This window comes from Acomys minous (genome assembly GCF_964271855.1).
Source record: "Acomys minous genome assembly, chromosome: 2".
Taxonomy (NCBI): Eukaryota; Metazoa; Chordata; class Mammalia; order Rodentia; family Muridae; genus Acomys; species Acomys minous.
This window is the reverse complement of record NC_140484.1, coordinates 140,638,099-140,659,053: the sequence shown is the minus strand read 5'-3', so window position 1 is coordinate 140,659,053 and position 20,955 is coordinate 140,638,099. Positions and strand designations below refer to the sequence as shown.

Below are 20,955 nucleotides of genomic sequence, written 5' to 3'. Positions count from 1 at the left end.
CATATGGATAAGAGGCCTACGTCCAGCCTATGCATGCTTGGTTGGTGGTTCAGTCTCTGTGAGCCCCCATGGGCCCAGGTTAGTTTGCTCTGTAAATCTTTTTGTGGTATCCTTGACCTCTCCAGCTCCCTCAATCCCTGATACCCACTCTTCTACAAGACTGCCTTGAGCTCTGCCTGTTGTTTGGCTGTGGGTCTCTGCATCTGTTTCCACCAGCTGATGGATGAAGCCTCTCAGAAGACAGTTATGCTAGGCTTCATACAAGGATACAAGTGTAGGCGAGTATCATTAATAGTGTCAGGTGCTGGCTCTCTCGCATGATGTGGGTCTCAAGTTGGGCCGGTCATTGGTTGGCCATTCCATCAACTTCTGCTCATCTTTATCCCTACACTTCTTATAGGCAAGACAAATTTTGGGTCGAAGGTTTTGTGGGTGGGTTGGTGTCCCCCCTCCCTCCACTAGAAGTCCTGCCTGACTACAGGAGATGGCCACTTTAGGCGCCATATCCCCAGATGCTGGGAGTCTCAGCTAGGGTCACCCCCCCATAGACTCCTGGGAACCCCCCAATGTCCTAGAGATGTCCCCCACCAATTTCTGTTCTCTTGCCCAGCCCTCTTCCCCAACTCTCCCCACCCCAATTCCCCTGCCCACTTCCTCTCCCACCCAGTTCCCTCCCTCTGTTCCCCTTACAAGTGAGAGTCAAACATCCTCTCTTGGTCCTTCCTTCTTCCTTAGCTTCTTTGGGTCTGTGGGTTGTAGTATGGTTATTCTGTTCTTTATGGCTAATAGCCATAATAGATGTCTAAGTGAGTGCACACCATGTGTGTCTTTCTGCATCTGGGTTACCTCACTCAGGATGATATTTTTTAGTTCCATCCATTTACCTACAAATTTCATGATTCCCTTGTTTTTTAATATCTGAGTGGTAGTCCATTGTATAAATGTACCATCTGGGTTGTCTCCAGATTCTGGTTATTACAAATAAAGCTGCCATGTACATAGCTGAACAAATGTCCTTGTTGTGTGGTGGAGCATCTTTTCGGTATATGCCAGAGTGGGATAGCTGGGTCCTGAAGGAGAACTGTTCCAAATTTTCTGAGAAACCACCAGATTGATTTTCAAAGTGGTCGTATAAGGTTGCATTCCCACCAGCAATGGAGGAGTGTTCCCCTTTCTCCACGTCCTTCCCAGCATGTGCTGTCACTTGAGTTTTTGATCTTAGCCATTCTGACAGTTGTAAGATGGAATCTCAGAGTCATTTTGATTTGCATTTCCCTGATGACTAAAGATACTGATCATTTCTTTAAGTTCGTCTTTGTTGTTTGATATTCTTCTGTTGAGAATTCTCTGTTAGCTCTGTGCCCCATTTTTTTTTGGTTATTAAATTTTTATTTATTTATTATTATGAATACAGCACTCTGCCTGCATGTACATCTGCAGGCCAGAAAAGGGCATCAGATCACATTATAGATGGTTATGAGCTACCATGTGGTTGCTGGGAATTGAACTCAGGACCTCTGGAAGACCAGTGAGTGCTCCAGCCCTGTGCCCCAATTTTTAACTGGATTATTTGGTTTGTTGGTGTTTAATTTCTTGACCTCTTTATATATTTTAGATATTAGCCCTCTGTCAGATGTAGGATTGGTGAAGATCTTTTCCCAGTCTATACATTGTCATTTCATTCTATTGACTTATAGAAGCTTTTCAGTGTCATGAGGTCCCCTTTATTAATTTTTGATTGTAGTGCCAGAGCTGTTGGTGTTCTGTTCAGGAATTGGTCTCCTGTAGCAATGCGTTCAATGTTACTCACCACTTTCTCTTCTATTAGATTTAACATATTCAGTTTTATGTTGAGGTCTTTGATCCACTTGGACTTGAGTTTTGTGCAGAGTGACAAATATGGATCTATTTGCATTCTTCTACATGCAGGCATCCAGTTAGACCAGCTCCATTTGCTGAAGTTGCTTTCTTTTTTCCATTGTATTGTTTTGGTTTCTTTGCCAAAAAAAATCAAGTGTCTGTAGGTGTGTGGGTTTGGTTTTGGGTCTTCAGTTTTATTCCATTGATTCACTTGTCTGTTTTTATGCCAGCGCCGTTCAGCTTTCATTACTATTGCTCTGTAGGACAGCCTGAAATCAGGAATTGTGATACCACAGCTGTTTCTCTTTTTGAGTGAATTTTAGTGTGTTTTTTCTCTCCCAAAGGCCATGCATCTTATTAAATAAATATATTATTTTAAATTATATTTATATTATTTGATATAAAGTATTTGTAATAATTATAAAACATGATGCTATCTAGTTAGGTCTGTCTATAGCTGTGATAAAACACTGGCCAAACCAAATCAACTTGGGGGCAGAAAAGGTTGATTTGGCATACATGTCCTGCATAGAGCACCACTGAGAAAGGTCTGGGCAGGAACTTGGGAAAAAGCAGAGGCAGGAGCTATGGGGGACGGCTGCTTGCTGGCTTGCACAGGTCTCTTTCTTCTTCTACCCAGGACCACAGTGGGCTGGACCCTCCTACCCCTGTCGTTAATCAATAAATGCCCCGTGGAGATGTCTACAGGAAAGTCAGATAGAGGCGGTTCCTCAGCTGAGAGTTCCTCTCCCTACATAGGTTCTGTTTGTGTTGAGCTGACAAAACTAACCAGCGCAGATACTATTTAACCTTTGATTATCTTATATATATGTTGCTGAACTGTGGAACTCTATCCGGTCAGCCAAGTATGGCAGGACAGCACTGGGACGCAGCTTCTTCATGTTCCCAGAACAAAAGGCTTAGGAACCCTCTGGACTCCGGCTCAGAGAATGGTGTCAGGCTCTAAACCAGTGGTTCTCAGCCTGTGGGCCATGACTCCTTTGGCTAACCTCTAGCTGCACGCCCCTCCTAAATTTACATTACACTTCATAACAGTAGCCAAATTACAGCTAAAAGTAGCAATGAAGATAATTTTAGATTGGGGTCATCATAATATAAGGAACTGTACTAAAGGACCATGGCATTGGGGGGTTGAGAGCCACTGTTCCACATTCAGCAGAGCTCACAGGGGAAAACTCAAATCTCTAATGAGGCTGGTTGGCTGTTCCTAGGGGAGACAGGCAATTCTGGAGTCTCCAGGGCCTTGACTCTCAGTTTCCGAGGACTCCACTCCCCAGTAAATCTGACCTTTCTCAGCAATTCTACCTGATCCCTCCTCAAGGATCATTTTGCACAATGTGTTGTTCTTTGGCCATTATTTTAAGACAAAGATATGAGGCTATACAGGCCACTCCTTGGGTTGTTTGAATGTGATGCAAAAAGAAAAAAGAAAAAGGTTGAGACCATAATATCACAATGATGGCCTTGTCCCAATCGCCATTATTGTTTCATCTGTCCCCTAATGGGACCTTTGGCCCACATTCTTGACTCCTGGACAGCTCATGGTTGTCCAGAGTCTCTGCAGTGCGCTTGTGCCTCATCTGCTTTCAGGATGAGCACTGGAAGCCCGGAGGGCCCTGCAAGGCCCTGTGGCTAACCCCACCCACTTCCGGATCAGCATCCAGAACCACTTTCTCCTCAGCTGTCCACGTTGGCCTTTCCTGCAACTCCTTCATCCTCCACTTCTCAGTTTCCCCTCTTCATGAACGGTTTTTCTTGTCTTCTTCTTTGCCCAGGGGACTCCCACTTTAGATTTTCTTACGAATAATCTCTGTCCTCTTAAACAGTAAGCTCCAAGAGGGGCAGTTTTGCTTAGTATAGCAAAACTATTCTTAGCTCTAAGCCCCCTTGCCTGGGACACAGTAAACACTCAGTAATGAGGGAAATAAGTCACTGAATGAATGGAGCCACCTTCACCATCTATGAGAGGAAACCCAAGGGAGACAGAGTCACTTAACACATAGCACAACTTCAAGGAACAAGGAGAAAGTAGCAACTAGCTTAGAAGGGGTGAGTCAGGAATGGCTGGGAGGGGAGTTTGGATCTGGGGAAGAGAAAGGCGTGCCAGGCAGGGCGAACAGAGAGAACAGAGGCACGCCCCTGGTTCTCCGCATGCTATAGGAGCAGACCTCACCTGGACCCACTGTGTAACATGTGCCCCAGAGAGATGGGCTGTGTGGCCATGAGGCTGAAGCAGCGAACTTGAGTCAGAGAGGGTGGAGGCCTAAGGGCCAGTTGATGAGTTAAGATGCTCGATGAGCCGGAGAAGCCTACAGGATAGGGAGCCTACACCCTAGACTAATTCTTCTTAGCAGACGACAACAGGTGGCCTGAGATGGGAGTCCTCAAAAAGTGCTATAAAGACCCTGGCCCGGCTACCTAGAGAATGCCTAATTCCAATCTGTGTCATTGGGACATCTCTTTGTAAAAGACACCTTGTAAGACAATATGCACATAGTCTGGGGAGGGACAAGGGACGACAGGAATGTGGGAGGATGGTTTGAAAGCCATTTGGAGGTGAGGATAGCAGGACTTGGTAAGTGAGATACCAGAAAACCACCAGGAGTCTGCATGTGTGGCCAGGTGGGTGATGATAGTGCCAGGTCTCAGATCACAGCAGCAAGAACTCCCTTGAGAAGACCAACCAAGTATCTGGATTTGAACATATTGAGTGCCCAGGGGGCACAGCTGAGATGCAACAGTCTGACAGACCCCATTTTACATCCTGGCTCTCCTACAGATGAGCTGGGCTCTGGGGGTATCTGTAAATCCTAACTGGTCTTCCATTTCCCCAGGCAATGATTGACTTGGCAGGACAACCGTAGACAGTCAACAAGAGAGAGCATGTAAGGTGTGGCTTACGTTCCATGAGTGGTGGTTTTGGTATGGTTTTTATTCTTTGTATCTAGTTGATGATGTCTAAAGGGTGGTTGGATATCTGGATAAGGATTCTGAGGTAGGCGGTGATGCTTCTACATAGCCCAAGGCCAAGCCACAGTCTCATGTCTCACACAGGGAAGATGCCTTCCTGAGAAGACAGATGCAAAGACATTTATTCTAAGTGGTGTGGCTTTGGCCTTGGAAGACAGAAAAAAGTAGAAACTACCTAATTGCACTAAAATGTCCCCTTTTTACAAACAGAGAAGGGGGTAGGGAGGAAGGAGAGAGACTGTACAAAATATTACAATTTAACTGAGTTTGAGTGGAAGTGAAGTGAAACTGTAGGATTTGCTGAATCTCTATCATTGCTTCCTCCAAAGAGGCGAAATTAGTTTTGACAGTTGTATTAGGGGAAGCATTCAGGGTTTAGAGTTGCGGTGGATTTTTCTGGCATCAGTACTTTGCTTTAGAGTAATTGTTCTAAATTGTTTACCCAGCATACAGTTTCGATCACATATGGCAAGACAGAGACCCAGAAATAATTGTCATAAGAGAAGTTTATACTCACAGATTCCCTAACAGGCACAGTATACCCTCCAGGCCAACTGGAAAAGGGCCAGGGCCAGCTAGAGGAAGAAGGCAGGGGAAGCATCTTTACTGGTGTTTTCATAGTAAGGAGTCAGCTGAGCAGTGGGGGTACCCTGAGTACGCTTAGGATCCGATAGTTTGAGTAAGGAGGGAGGTTTATAATTGTTGGATACATGGTGATGGGAGGCAAGGATGAATATTGACTTGGTGTGTGAGAGATGGATAAAGGAGGTGGTTGGGAATATGGCTTCTAGATTGATTGAGTTGCTTAGATGTCAAAGTGCACTCAAAAGAGTGCTAATTCTCCCAGAATTAGCTAGCCTGGAAGAAGCAGTCTTTCTAAGACTAAATACCTCAATGCTAGAGCATCAAGAAAAAAAAAAGCAGAACATCTCATTAAGCATTTTCTTTGCCTGCAATTTCTTCCAGATTTCCCGTCTCTGCCTGTCTCAATGCTGAATTCTTCTTCCTATGATGTCAAGGCTATAGCATTTGCATTCCACTCGGCAAGCACTTTTCACAGTTTCCTAGTTGTGGACTCAAAAAACAGGATTTCACACAGACTGCCCGCTCCTTGCTTGTGGCTAACCACCCTGAAGCATTTTGTTTTGATTTATGTTTTCTTTAGCTGGCTTTTCTTACCTAGTGTTTCCCTGGGAAGCAGCAGAGGTAATCTGTTTCCTGAGTTCTAGACACTTGAAAACATGGTCTGACTTAGCAGTAGTTTGCATAAGCATAAAATTATAACATCAGCCACATGTCACATGGCTAACTCCTTCCTATGAAGTGCTGCTATCCCACTGCATTCAGTGTTATAGAGAAGCCCAAGGCCAGCTAGATTCCTGTGTCCCTTTGCCCTCATGTTGTGTGTGTTGTGTGTCTGTGTAGTGTGTGTCTGTGTATGTTGTGTGTGTGTTGTGTGTCTGTGTGTGTGGTGTGGTGCATGTGTCTGTGTGTTTGGTGTGGTGTGTGTGTGTGGTGTGGTGTGGTGTGTATGTGTCTGTGTGTGTGGTGTGGTGTGTGTCTGTGTGTTGTTTGTGTGGTTTGGTGTGTGTGTCTGTGCGTGTTGTATTGTGTGTGTTGTGTTGTGTGTTGTGTTGTGTGTTGTGTGTGTCTGTGTGTGTGGTATATGTGTGTATGCACACGTGCTATTTGTTTACTGTTAGGAATAAAGGCACTAGCATTTCTTTATAGACATACCTTTAAAACAAAAGACAAAAGCATCCTATGTACAGTCAACCTCAAAGTTCATCTCTTCCCTCCACTGAGGCCAATTTTTCTGCTATTATGTCTTTGAATGTATTATTCCTTCAATGAAATGGTCAGTCTTTCTTTCCTCTTTACATTCTTTATTATCATTGAATCTATCCTGCCTTCCTTACTAATTCAAGTAAAACTAAGTATGTTTTTGTGCTTTTTATTTGTTTTTTTAAATTTATTTACATTTATTTTATGTGCATACATTTCCAACATGTATGTCTATGTGAGAGTACCACAGACAATTGTGAGCTGTCATGTGGGATTTGAACCCTGCTCCCCTGGAATAGCAGTCAATGCCCTTAACCACTGAGCCATCTCTCCAGTCCCCAAACTGTATATATTATTTGTCCTCATTTTTCAACATACTGACTAGTTCTGCTTTTCAATTTCTTATTCATTCGTTCTTGGTCTTTAATTTGTTTCTTTAAATAGAAATCTCTGTCCATCTAGGTTTGATCTTATCTTGTCCTGATTTCTTATTCTCATTTTTTCAAATTCCAATTTCTCCTAGAGTTAAGCACTTACAGTATATATTTTGCACAGAGCTGCAGTTTTGCTCCAACCCACCCACCCCATGTTCCTTGCATCTCTGTGTCCATCCTGACATCTGCCTCCTGTGCGTTCCCATCCTTCCTTCCTTTCCACCTTCCGTCTTTCCTTCCTCTTTTAGCTCTAGTATTTTTGTCTAGTTGCCATGTACTTGTTTTCATTTCATTTCTTGACGATCTGGACATTTCTACCTGGGTTTTCTCCTTCTTCTTTGTATGTGTGGGGCAGTATACTTTTCCTTCCCTCCCTCGGGCCTCATTGGAGGTCTCTTTGTCCTCTTCTCTCAGGAGTTACAGACTGGCGCTCACGGGCATTTCTTTGCTGCTTGAGTGGGAGGAAAGAGGAAGTTTAGACAGAGCTGTGAGCGGCAGCAGTTGTAGGCTTGGCTTTCTGCTTCTTTTCTATAACTTTGTTCAGAGTCCAAAACTGGAATTTATTGTGCCAAACTGGGATATTTCTTTTCCCCTGGCTGGGGATTAGTGGGGTTTGGAAACCCGCTTAAGGTAGAATTGTAGGAGAGTCCGTCCAGATGTTTATTGTCCAGACCTGACCCAACCTTCCGGGGAGCCATTCGCTCCTCTGCCAGGCAAAGGGAGGGAAAGATAGACAGAATCCAAGGGCCTCCGCTGGAACTTTCCATGCATCTCATGCCACTCCCTCCGTCAGAAGAGCTTAGTTTAGTTGTTTGTTTACTTTTAATCTTCCTTTCTGGTAGATGCCTATGTGTTGTTCAAGGTAAGTCACTCTGATACAATACCAGATACCAGGTCCTCTCCCCTGCTTCTTGGCAGGAAAAGCTAAATGCTGATGTGGGCAACAATTTCTCTTTCTCTCTGTGGTGTTGGTATAGTAGAGTGTAGAACTCTCTAGAGAAACTTTCTTTCTCAGCGTCCTCCACAGGCGCCTACTTCCCCGTTCTGTCCACTTCCTTTCTCGTTCTGTGCTCTTGCATTCCTAGAAGTTTCCCCTTATCCTGAACCCAGAACCCATTCTTAAGCCAGGTGTTGAAGCGTGTGCTTATAGTCCCAGCATGCAGGAGGCCGAGGCAAGAGGATCCCTTCAAGTTCAAGGCTAACCTGGACTATATAGTGACATGCTGATTCAAAACAAACAAACCCAACAAACCCCCCTGTTCTTTGAGGGAGGAAGCAAGGGGAGATCAAAGATGGGGGGGGCACCACATTTATTTCTAGGAAATTCTTTTTGACCATTATTATTATTTTTTGAGTGTTTTGTTTGTTTTGTTTTTGTTTGTTTGTTTTTGAAGACAAGGTTTCTCAGTGTAGCCGTGGCCTGGACTCACTCTGTAGACCTGTTCTTTTCTGTATTTGAGTATTGTTGGCATATATAAAGTTTATTTTATACTTTTAGGTTGTTAATTTGGTTGCATTCAGGAAGAGGGTATTTGCTTTTGGTATCCAGTTATGAGACTGGTATTTTGTAAGAGCTGGAAGTCCTAATTAGCTCTTTTTCTCCTTTCTAAAATCATTTCTCCTCTTCCCCCTCACTTCCCCTCAACTTAGAGGAGTTTTTAAGGCTGAAGCCCTGGTGTGTCCTTCACTTGGCATTAGATTTGATATGTTGCAGTCACACGGAGAGTTCTCAGGAGCCCTCTGCTTAATTAGCCCTCTGCTAAGTGTGGTGGAGGTGCATAAATACAGAGCGGGGCCGACGGCGACATGGCTTTGCCATTTGACACATGGAACCGCCAGCGAGCTGTAAATGCCAGAGACAACCAAAGAGTTGACAGGAAGCTACAGGAACATCTAGTCTAGTGTCACACCCAGGGGTGCTGTGCTGGCTGTCCTGTCCCCAACAGGTGGCTCTGTAGCCTCCATGTGAATAACCAACATATCGTGGAGTCTATAAACACTTCTGTCGTTGAAACAGAAAAGATCTGTTATCCCAAACTGTTTGAAATGTATTTACTGGGAGCTCCTCCCTGCATGGTAGGAATCCCAGTCTTAATTCCATCTAAGACGAGTGCTACAACTCGGCCTTCTGTCCTGATCTCTAGTCTGGCCTGCAGTTCTGGAAAACAGAGAAACAAATGGAACATTGCTAGGTCAAAGGCCATGGCAGACAGTACAAAATACAGGCAGTGAAGAATACACTGTATATGTTAGGGACCCTGAACTGGCTCAAATGAAAGACACCTAAAGCTTTTACTTCACCGTAGATATGCTGTGAGTACACAGAAAGGCACAGCAAGTCCATCCTGCATGGGTGCGAAGCTCAGTGCCAAAGGCATTAGCCAATATCCCGTGTTAAATTTGCTAGAATACATCTGGGTCTCTCAAACAGCAACAAGGCAGAATATATGTAGGCGTGGGATGGGGTCTGGAAACCAGAAATCACAGGATTCCCCAAAGAACGACTGGGAAACAGGAGACAGATCCAGGAAAGGGCTCGCTTGCAGAAGTACAGAGCTGTTCAAGCAAAAGAAAGATTTATGATTTGCTCTTTCTGTTTCCTGGACACAATCCTGCATCGTTTTAGAAGGCAGCGAATGCCGTTTGTTGGCTCTGTTGACTCGCAGGCATCTGTATTTCTGAGATCTGTGGCGGGGTTGATGACCTTAGCTTTATCCTGGAAAATACCTGCTTCTGTGACTATCTAGTGGCTGATATCTAGGTAGGAGCTGCAAATGGTGCTTTTGAATTTATCTGGGAAAGAACTATCAATCAAGAGATCCCTTTAAGAGCCTGCCAAGTAGAGAGGTTTTCCCCGAACACCGTAAGCAAAGAGCTAACCTGCTTCCAGCTGCCAGAAACCAACATCTAAATGCTGACACACGATCCCACTTGACACAGTGGAGCATCATGAGGGGAAACAGCTAGGAACAGATAGATGTCTATTAGCAGTTGGGCTGCACCATTTGCTATGCCTGTGATCTTCTGCAAGTTACCAACTTTACTGAGCCTTATATTATCTACCTGTAAAAAAAAAAAAAGGATGATTGTGAGGGATGACAATAATAAGTTCTCTGGCATGTAACAAAGTGCTTACAAGTGTTGACAGTCTTCCTGGGACCTGAGGCCAGCTGCCCATAGCACTAGTGTGAGTTCAAACAGGCCTTGTATACTCTTATTTTCCCAGGGGTCTCTTCTGAACTCACCCCAGCAACTGAGGAAGAAGAGTCGAAGAGTGGTCTGGATGTGCTGCCCAGCATTTCTGACATATTGCTGCGCAAGCTGAGGGTTCACAAGTCACTCACTGGAAGGTAAAAACCAGGACGTCAGCTTTTGGAAGACCTTTCTGGGGCACCCATGTCAGAGTATGGGTGGAACACAACGGAGTGTCAGGCTTGGCTCTTACCCTAGAAGGATGCAGTTTAGTGGTCCAGGCAGGGATGATGCATCCAAAACACAAAGCAAAAGGATGAGCCACGTTTGTGTTTCCAACTCCCAGAGTATGTGGGATTCACAGGCCACTGAGGACATGAGGGTCACCAGAGGGGAGAGTGGTGGGCTTGGGGCCAGGGGACACACATATAAGCCATTACCTGTAGATCAGACTGTATATGGAGAGATGTACAATGTCCAAATTACATGAAGAGCTGAGCAGAAGCCCCCCTCCCCCGACCCCCGACTTCTACTCACAGGAAGAAAGTAAAGCACCTTTACTTTCTGAGTCTTGGCTTCATGGCCTGTACAAGAGTCCTAAGTGCTCTGCCACTGGCAGGGGGCCCTAAATGAGACCATCTGTGGGCAGGGACTGGGACCAGTGTCAGCGCAGAACACATCCTTGATAGTTGGATTGGAAACCGAAGAGTAGGGAATCTGAGATAATGAAGTTGCAAGGAGGAGCACGAGACCGGGAAATACAGAGAGTGGCATGGTGAGGCACCGGGGAGCGTGTCACAGAAGATCTTTATGGTCGCACAGTAAGAGGCCCAGGACATAACGAGAAGAGGCCACACAGGTGAAGACTTCATTGAACAGCTTTCCGAACAGAAAGAAATGGTTCTCACGAACGGCTGTGAGATACCTGGCGAGTCACACGGCAAAGAGTGCAGGTGCCATGATACACAAACATCACCTCACAGCGGACCACAGGCCTAAACGCAGGGGCTGCTACTGCAGAACGCTTAGAAGAAACCGCAAGAGGCAGTCCTTAGGAGCTATGAGCTTAGGTTAGTCCACAGCATTAGCCAAGACAGGAAAAGCACAGGCAGAAGCTTTAAAAAGAACAGGTGAAAACTAAGTCATCCTCTTACTAATCCTAATTTAAAAAAAAAAAACACCCTGTGTTGTCAGTGCTATCTAGAAAGTGAAAAGTGACACACAGAATGGGAGACCGTGTTCACAGATCCCCACACATCACAGGCACCTGTTTCTAGACTCGATAAAGAATTCTTGCGATTCAGTAGAAGTTAGATAAAGGATTTCTCTAAATGGGCAAAGGGTTTAAACAGACATTTCAAAAAGAGTGCACAAAGGTCACTGAAAACGCACTCTGCTACTCTCCATTTTCTTGGAGGCCCGTGGCTCCGCCTCCTCGCTGCCTGCGCAGGTCTACAGCTCTGCCTTAAGAACTGGCTGTGCCATGTGGCCCCTTTGTCTACACCACACTACCCTGTTCCTTACTACGTGTATGTGAGTGTGTTCTGTAGCTCAAAACAGAATGTGAGTCACCAAAGCAGAAAAATAAGCTTGCTTAATTATGGAAAGATGTAAACTTCATGAAATAGCCAGAGGAACTCAGGTGTCAGAAACACATTCTAAGCACTTGGATAAACCACCCAGACAGTGTGCACCTGCTCTATGTAAGAGAGAGTATGTTGACCCTTAGAGGGCAGGGCCTGTTGGGCGGGGCTGCGACGAGAATTGTAAGCATGAGACAGCTTTGTCGTTGTTTGTCCCTATGCTCTGTTTTCTGACCGCTTGAGTGCCACAGGGTCTTGCTGTCGCATCCTGACAGGAAGGCTCTCACTGTCCCTTGTCAAGGGTGAGAACCAGCCCTTTGCAGAGAGATGACTGACCCCTACCTTTGCTCTCAGGGTCTCCCCATACCCGTCCAAGGGAGGGAAATTGTGTTTCCTGAGAAGTTATTGATGGCGCGTTTGCTTGCCAAGTCCTGTGACGAGAGTTGGACCCCTCCTGGCCTCCCCACCCAGCACAGGAAAGTGCCTGTGTGGTATTTACGTTATGGGGCCAGCTTTAGTTGCTAAGAGCTGCACCGGGCAGGCAGCCACATGGAGTAGCTGTGCAGATCAGGACTCTGTTGACTTGGCAGGGTGTGGGAACTTCTCAGGACCCTCTCAGAAGGTCACCTCTATGTCAGCTGGGACTCACTTGCCACCCTGATTCCAGGCTTCAGAGGCTCTTGCTGCAATGAGCTCTACCAACCCTTTTCTTGAAGTTTCTGGACCAAATAGATGCTTGTCACAGTCCTCGGCGTCTAGGAAGGGAAGATGAGTCTTTGCAGAGTCCAGAAGCCCCTCAAAAGCTACACTTCACCTCAGACATGTAGATCAAAAATGACTAGTGCATGTGTGTTTTCTGATTCCTCACAGCCTGTGGGTAAGCAGTAATAATAGCCAAGATGTCAAATATAGTAATATTCAATAGGCATTGATCCCAGGACACAGACATACACATACCACACAACACTAAAATCCAAATGCTCAAGACCTTCTATAAAATACTTACATACAGTCTCTACAACCCTCCCATACTTTAAATAATCTCTGCATGATTTATAATATCCAATATGGTGTAAATTCTATATAAGTAGGTGCTATTCTGTGTTGCTTAGAGAATGTGGCCAAGAGAAGTCTGAATAAATTCTGTATAGATACAATTTGTTTTAAAGTTTTCAATATATAATGGTTGGTTCTAGGTATATGGAACATGTAGCTGTGAAAGGCTGACATGTGGTACATACATGTTCATGCATACATATGTGTGTATGAGCAAACATATGTATATATTCCTTATAAGGCTTATTATACAAGATAGCTGCTATTATTCTGATTTTATATATGACCAAGCTGGAATTTAGTGAGATCATAGTGGCTGCACGAAAGGGCTGGCCTCAGTATCTAATATTTTCCGTACCACTTCTATAAAGGTCAGTGTACAGATACTGGGTGGGGAGACAAAGAAGACTGTATCCTTTTGTCTCACCAGCTCTGCACACTGCATTTCTGGAAATGCATGGCTGGTCATTCAAAGTCACCTTCTACTTCATTTAAGAGGTTAGACAAAGCTCATTGGTGCATTCTTTTCTTCTTCACAGTGCCCCTCCACTCACTGAAAAGGAAGTTGAGGTAAGTAACTCAAGGGCTTTGTGAAATGTAGTGTCTGTCTTCGATGAGGTTTGCCCAGATATTCCTTCCTCCAGCCTGTGGCTCTAACAGTTTTACATAAGAGTGAGAACAAGTGACCGTGGGATATTCTGGGTAGTTTCTCCTAGTCCACTGCTGAGTTTCTCATGCCTGCCTCCATCCATGTTGACAAGTCAGAGGTGAGAAGGTTGCCAGAGCCTCCACCTTCAAAGACTGGTAATGTCCCTTGATGGATGGGTTTCTAATGCAAAGTCAGTCAGGAGACCTTACAGTTATACCAAATTTATTTCAATATTTTTTTTAAAATGTGGCCATATTTCAAGCTTCAGGCTTTGGTCTGGAGGACAAAGGTGCTTGCCTCCTGAGAGTTTCAGCTGCAAGAAGGCCAGGCCAGCTGACAGTGTGAAAGCTGTTGGTGCCGCCTTCCATGATCTGACCTCCTGGTCCCAATGCTGGGCAATGGGCGAGCTGAGAAGAACATTCATTCTGGTGAAGGGACAGATGGATAAGAAACATAGCAAAAGTGAGACGGGGAGGACAGGCAGCACAGTGGCCTTGAACCAGGCGGTAATGGCATAGTGCACTCACAGCCCTTCAAGCAGCGGATCCAATAGCTCAGCAAAGTGGTAAAGCAGAACTTCGAGCAGAAGGGAAACTGGGCGATGAAACAACTCGCTCAAGCTCCCAGACTCAGGACTCACCAAGACTAAGAGCTGGATACAAATATTCCAACTGAACTCAAGATCCTTTGTCAGGCATAGAGAGCCAAGCATTGAGAATTGCTCATAGACTGAGGCTGCGTAGGAGAGAGAACCCTCACCACTGGGCTGTGAGTCACGCTAGCATCTTTGGAGATTGACCATGGCTGCTCATTAAAATGCCAGGTTCTCCCCCTCAGATGTGTGCTAATACAGTCATCAGCATGGTAGAAGTAAAGCAGACTTTGGAATCAGATAGACTAAGGTCAAGTCTTTGCTCTCTGTTCCTGTGTCACCTTGAACAATAAGAATGTCTCTAGTCTTGGTCTCTTTGCCTGTAAAATGGGTGTAAGAGTCCTCATTCCAGAGAGCTGATGTAGGCTTAAATATAGCAAGATTCACAAATTTCACAACAGTGGTGGCCATCGTGATGGTCAATAAGGGGCCATTTCCAGTAGAACCACCACTGTCATCTAGGGGTCAGTTCCTGTCTGAAGATAGCTACCATTGGTCATGTTATGGGAACTTCAGAAGCCAGGCAGAGTCAGTGACTACGGAGTATGAGCTGGTGAGATGCAGTGAGTAAATGTATATGCCATTCAAGGCTGACAACATCATGACCCCAATGTAGGCAGAAAGAACCTGGAAGTTGTTCTCTGACCTCTACATGGATGTTATTGCAATACACACACACACACACACACACACACACACACACACACACACACACACACACGCATGCACACACACGCACACACGCACACATGCACATATGTACATATGCATGTGCACATGTATGTGTACATGTTCAGGTACACCCACACAGCCCTGCAAAGAAAGAAAGGAAGCTGCTCTTCCTTGCTTCAGGCAGGGTGGATGAAGCAATTAGAACTGAAGACACTTCCCTCCCTCCCTTCTTATTTCTGATATGGAGGCTGTTTGTCTATTTTTCCTTCCCAGTAGTTTCGTGTTATGGTGAGTGGCATTAATGAGATGGGCCTGGGGGCTTCTGATTATCCTAGGAATTCCACATCTGGTCAATACCACCTTTAAAAAAAATCAGTTCTCATGGGGCTGGAGATGGCTCAGTGGTTTAGAGCACTGGCTGCTCTTCCAGAGGATCTGGGCTCAATTCTCAGCACCAACATGGTATCTCACAATCATCTGTAACTCCAATTTTAGTAGATCCAACTCCCTCTGCCAGCCTCCTCAGACACTGCACTCATGTGATGTGCAGACATATATGCAGGCAAAATTACCGCCCCCCAAAAAAAACTTTTAAAAATTAAAAAAAGGGGGGGATCCTGTATGGCATACTTCATCTCGTGTTGGGATATTTGTTCCTGGAAGTTACTTAGAGGTGATGTAGGAATTTAAAATAACAAGGCTGGAAACTGACGTTTGCTTTAAATCCACAAGCCTGCAGGTCAGCTGTCATTTCTGTAGTTGCAGAGGTTTTAAGGGAACCTTCCATCCCTTGGCAATAGACCCCAGTATGAATCCAAACTGCTTACACAGGCAGCTGCGCACTGGTCTAAGCCTATCTCAACCCAAACACCTCAGACGCGGTGCTCACACTCTTGATTCGGGCAAAGGCAGAACGCTATTGTCTGGTGGGCACATTTGTCCTCTGGTCCTTGAAAACACCTCGCCTGGACCTCAAGGGCTGCCATTTGTCCATTTGTGTGTGCTTCGCTGTGAAGTGGAGTTCATCTGCACACGGGGGCCTCGGCGACTAGTTCCGGGACTTCCGGTAACAGGCTGGAACACAAATCCCGCCCGTGCCTGAGCTGTGGCAGCGCCTCCTCCCAGCACCTCTACCACACTCTTGTTCCCAACAGAACGTGTTTGTACAACTGTCCTTGGCCTTTAGAAATGACAGCTACACCTTGGAATCTAGAATTAACCAGGCTGAAAGAGAACGCAACCTGACGGAAGAGAACACAGAGAAGGAACTGGAAAACTTCAAAGCTTCCATTACGGTAATTGAGGGGCCCAGTTTAAGGAATCCTTGCCGGAGCAACCGCCTCTAAGGCCTGCGCCAAATGTCACACTTCTCCCACTAGCAAAGTAGTCCCTGGAAATGAGAAGGGAGCCAAGGGCCTGACAGAGTCTTCCTCAAAGGACAGGGGAGAGCTGAGATCCTGAGGCCTTAGGCTCAGATACCCTGGCAGCTCCTTAGGAGTGGGTGGTTCACTTGGCTAGGACTCCTTTCAAGCCAGCCAGATGTGGTGACTCCACTGGGCTCCTCCAGTGACTGGAAGACACTGTGCCCTGGGCTTTGTAGGAATTTCTTCTCCTAGCGGGGATGTCTCATGAAAATGAATCCAGGTTTGCTGTGTCTTAGTCAGCTTAGCTGCGATCGTAAGTCACCATAGCCTGGGTGGTTTAAACAACAAACACATTTCTCTTAGCTCTAGAGGCTGGAAGTCCAAGCTCAGGGGTCCAGCATGGTCAGGTGGTCACTGAGACCCTCTTCAGACTTGCAAACTGATGGCCTGCCATTATAGGAGGCCCCTGGTGTGTAAGCAACAATCCCATCTGCAAGGGCTCCACTTGTGACTGGAGCCCCTTCCCAAGGGCCCACCCTTCCACTTCCACTTTGGGATTAGGCTCTCAGCATGAACGTGTGGAAGAACAGCTAGAGGACTCTGGGTGATGCCCCTTCTCGCCCCTCAGTCCTCGGCATCCATCTGGTACCACTGTGAGCACCGGGAGACCTATCAGAAGCTTCTGGAAGACATCGCAGTCTTGCACCGTCTGGCCGCACGCCTCTCCAGCCGGGCTGAAGTGGTGGGCGCTGTGCGCCAGGTGAGCCCCCATGGGACTTGGCCTTGCTGGCTGGCCCTGTTCCACTTGCAGTGACTACCCCATGACACAAACAGGGACAAGAAGAGGCATCACCCTTTGATGACTGTCTTAGGCCAGGCACTCTGTGTAGGTTGTTGAGATATTCTGATATATTTGGTGCCAGGTAAACCTTTGAAATATTCCCTCAGGAACTATTCTCTGTGGACTGTGAAGTTTGAGGTAGATTATTATATACTGCTTTCTCTCTTGGAGCTGGTCTCTGGTAGTTGAGTTGGAGAACTCCCCACTGAAGAAGTCTGTTTAGCTTTTCCTGTGTGTTTTGGAAGCATATGTGACGGGAGAGGCCCTTCCACTTCGCTGTCCTTACAAAATGCCTACCCAGCTCCTACAGAACCAGTGATGGGCAGAGAGCACTTCAGGGAAAAGGGCTGCTTCACTTAACACAGCCAGCAGCCCTGTGAAGTGGCCTCCATTCCACACCTCTACCCCCAGTGAAGCCGGAATTCTCAGAAAGATGAGGCTCCTAGACAGTGGGAAATCCCAAACATTCCAAACGTTTTCAATGCCTCCGTTGTGTCACAAGTGGAAAACAAGATTGTCTCTGGGTCACATGAACAATAAGGAACATGTGGAACATTAAATGAATATTGTATTTAGACTTGAGTCCTAGTCTCAAGATACATCATAGTGCATATGTGATATTCTCAAGACCCCAGGCACCTTCAGGAAGCGTTCAGAGTCAGGGATAATGAAGTTGTCCCAGCATTAGTGAGGGGCCCAGCTCAGAGCAGGCCCAGCTTAGGCTCCTCACCTTTGCCATTTTGAAGACCCGAGGTACATGAGGCCTCCACACAATGCTGCAGTGCCCATTGCCTGCGCACCGCTTGGGGCTCTATCCCTTGTTTGCACTATGGCCTTGGCCTTCACAGAGCTCCGCACACTTGAGTGTCATGCTGACTGTAAACCAGGGATGCTGACGGTGTCTGCCATGCAGGACTGACGCAATGCGTGGAAAGCACATCGATGCTATGTAACAGTGTTGCAGCTGTCTCCTGCTGCAGTGCGTGTGTGTGTGTGTGTGTGTGTGTGTGTGTGTGTGTGTGTGTGTGTGTGTGTTCTGAGGGTACACCCCTAAGCACTGCCTATGAAATGAAAAGCAGCCAAGCCACCAGTTGACCCACCCTTGCTTCTTTCTGAGGAAAGAGCATCTGACTCAGCAGAGTGACCTAGGAAGTAGCCCAGTGGGGAACAAAACTGGAAAGATGCTAGGGAAGTGGCCGGTCTCAGTCCCACACAGTGGTTCGGACACTTATAGGGAAATCCCTCCAGGATAGACAGGACCTAAGCTGGGTCATCTTGGGGACCCTAGGGAGTATGGGAAAAGAAAAAGAAACCCCTCTATTGTATGTAGCCCTTCTAAATATGTGTCTAGTTCCCCACATTAGTGGTTCTATTTTTACTTTTCTATAATTTTAAATTCGTATTTGTTTTTATATAGTATGGGTATTTTGCATGCATGTATATCTATGTATCACATGCATGCATTGTGCCATCAAAAGCCAGCAGAGGTCGGCAGATCCCCTGGGACTGGAGATACAGACAGGTGTGAACTGCCATGTGGGTGCTGGGAATGGAATCCAGGTGCCCTGGAAGAGCAGCTAATGCTTTTAGCCACTGAGCCGTCTTTCCAGCCCCTACTTACTTATTTTCAGGCAGGATTTAAGTATGTAGTCTAGGCTGGCTTCACAGCATGCTCCTCTTACCTCATCTACCTGAGTGCTAAGGTACTAACTGACATGGACCACCGTGCCTGGCCTGTATCCTTGGACCACCATGCCTGGCCTGTATCCTTGGACCACCATGCCTGGCCTGTATCCTTCGAAGCATGGTCCCCCACGCTGCCTTGTGCTCCCCTACCATGCCTTCTCTGTCTCAGTTCTCACTTTCCTCCCTGGTTCCTCTGGACCTGCTTAGACACTTTTTGCCTGTTGCTGTCACTGCCACAGGTCTCATTTACTTCTGTCCTGTCTCCATTTATGACTTGATCATCCCTCACTTTACCACATTCAGCCAGCCTAGAGCACTTCCTCCCTGCAAACCCAAATGCTCGTTGGTTTTTTGTTTTTTTTTTTTTTGGTATAAAGGGGGATTTCTGTGCTATGTTGACTTGCAGAAGCCCCTGGATAGGCTCAGTATCCCAGCACAATATGGAATGGTGCCCACTTTCATTCTAAAGGCTTCCTGTCTGGAGGATAAATCTATGAGGAATTGCCTCTGCCTCTGGATGCCTTGGCCTTCCCTCACCTTGGGCCTTTGGCTGTCCTGTCCACATCCATGTGCCCACGCCCACATCTGTGACTTCAGGCCATCTCTGGAATCCCATTCCCATCAGTTCTATCCCAGAGTAAACCAGTCCCTGACTCCTCTCACCAGCTAAGGCGTGGGGCTGAGCCTTTCTCCTCCCAAGACAGGACGACACTCTCAGCCCCATGCCTCAGGCAACACACTCTCAGGATAGATGCCCATCTGGCGGGTCCCTACCACCTTTCTATTCTGGCAGCGCAGGGCTGAGCTCAGGGCAGTTGATGGTGCCCTTCCTTCAGCTGTGCCCTCCTTCCCTGCAGGAAAAGCGCATGTCCAAGGCAACGGAAGTGATGATGCAGTATGTGGAGAATCTGAAGAGGACATATGAGAAGGACCACGCTGAGCTCATGGAGTTTAAGAAACTGGCAAATCAGAACTCCAGTCGTAGCTGTGGTCCCTCTGGTAAGAACAAGGCTCTGCCCTCGTTGTGCCCGTAGGTCCCCAGTGGTGTTCAGCCGGGACCTCAGGGATCAAGACAGCTTCAGGGGATGTATCTGGCCCAGTGGAACTCCCCACTTCTGTCTCGAGCTTTTCACAGGGCCTTTACAACAGCTGCCCCAGTGAGGTTGGAGTCCTAGAATCAGAAACCATGAAGGGTACCAAAGCTTCCTTACTCCTGACAGTTAACCAAAGTGACTAATGGCAGATGCAAGGCACACTCTGTGACTGATCCCACATCCCATAAGTCTTCTTTTGTTTTTAAAGATTTATTTATTCATTATGTATACAGTGCTCTGCCTACATATACACATGCAGCCCAGAAGAGGACATCAGATCACTTTATAGATGGTTGTGATCCACCATGTGGTCGCTGGGAATTGAACTCAGGACCTCTGGAAGAGCAGACAGTGCTCTTAACCTCTGAGCCATCTCTCCAGCCCCACCCCATAAGTCTTTGTGCTTTGGGATTGCCCTTTGAGCATCACATGCTAAGAAACTTGGGCTTTATTCTAGAAAGCATCAAGGACCCAAGGATTCCCATCAGGGAAATGTTTCCGGTTAAAGTGGCTCACTCTAAGTGCAGTGCCCCAGTCACACAACTGGAGCAAGCCAGCATGCCTAGTCCAGGCAGGCCTCAAACTCACAAGCCTACCCACTTCATTGCGTCCATCAGAAATGGTTGAGTATTTCAGTCAAAGCATATTTATTTTTTCCAGTCACCCAAATGAGCAGAACTAGAAAATACCCTGCATTTGCAAGGATGTGGCAACAGTCCAGGGGAGGAAAGGAGTCTGGGCAGTAGGACAGAATAAAGGCCTAGGGAAGTGAGCTGTCGCTGAGACAAACAGCAGATGCAAGACACATACTTCAGTGGTTCTTTTCCTAATATTTTAAAAGTTCTATGCAAGTTGGGTTAAGATTCTGCTCGAGAGAGTCAAGGATGGAATCACCCAGATCGGTCATCTCTGCAGGGTTTTAAAGTAAAAACAGGAGGAAGTCAGCTTTCAGGTGGAGGAAGCAGTGTGTTAAGGCGTGGAGGTGGGGGACCAGGAAGGAAACAACAGTTGCAGTGCTGGGGTGATGTTGAGAGGCTGACCAAGGCCACCTTCCAGGCCACAGGAGCAGCTACGCCTTTGTCCTGTAGGGACAGAG

General features: G+C 46.5%; 1 protein-coding gene across 1 annotated transcript in view; it reads left to right on the top strand.

The window, feature by feature from the left end:
- The window catches only part of IRAG1 (inositol 1,4,5-triphosphate receptor associated 1), a 110,089-nt gene that overhangs the window by 67,111 nt on the left and 22,023 nt on the right, over positions 1-20,955 (top strand). Inside the window, 5 exon segments of the mRNA XM_084802297.1 lie at positions 10,297-10,420; positions 13,441-13,471; positions 16,029-16,169; positions 16,867-16,998; positions 19,623-19,764. Of these exon segments, the coding sequence (XP_084658423.1) occupies positions 10,297-10,420; positions 13,441-13,471; positions 16,029-16,169; positions 16,867-16,998; positions 19,623-19,764 (570 nt within the window).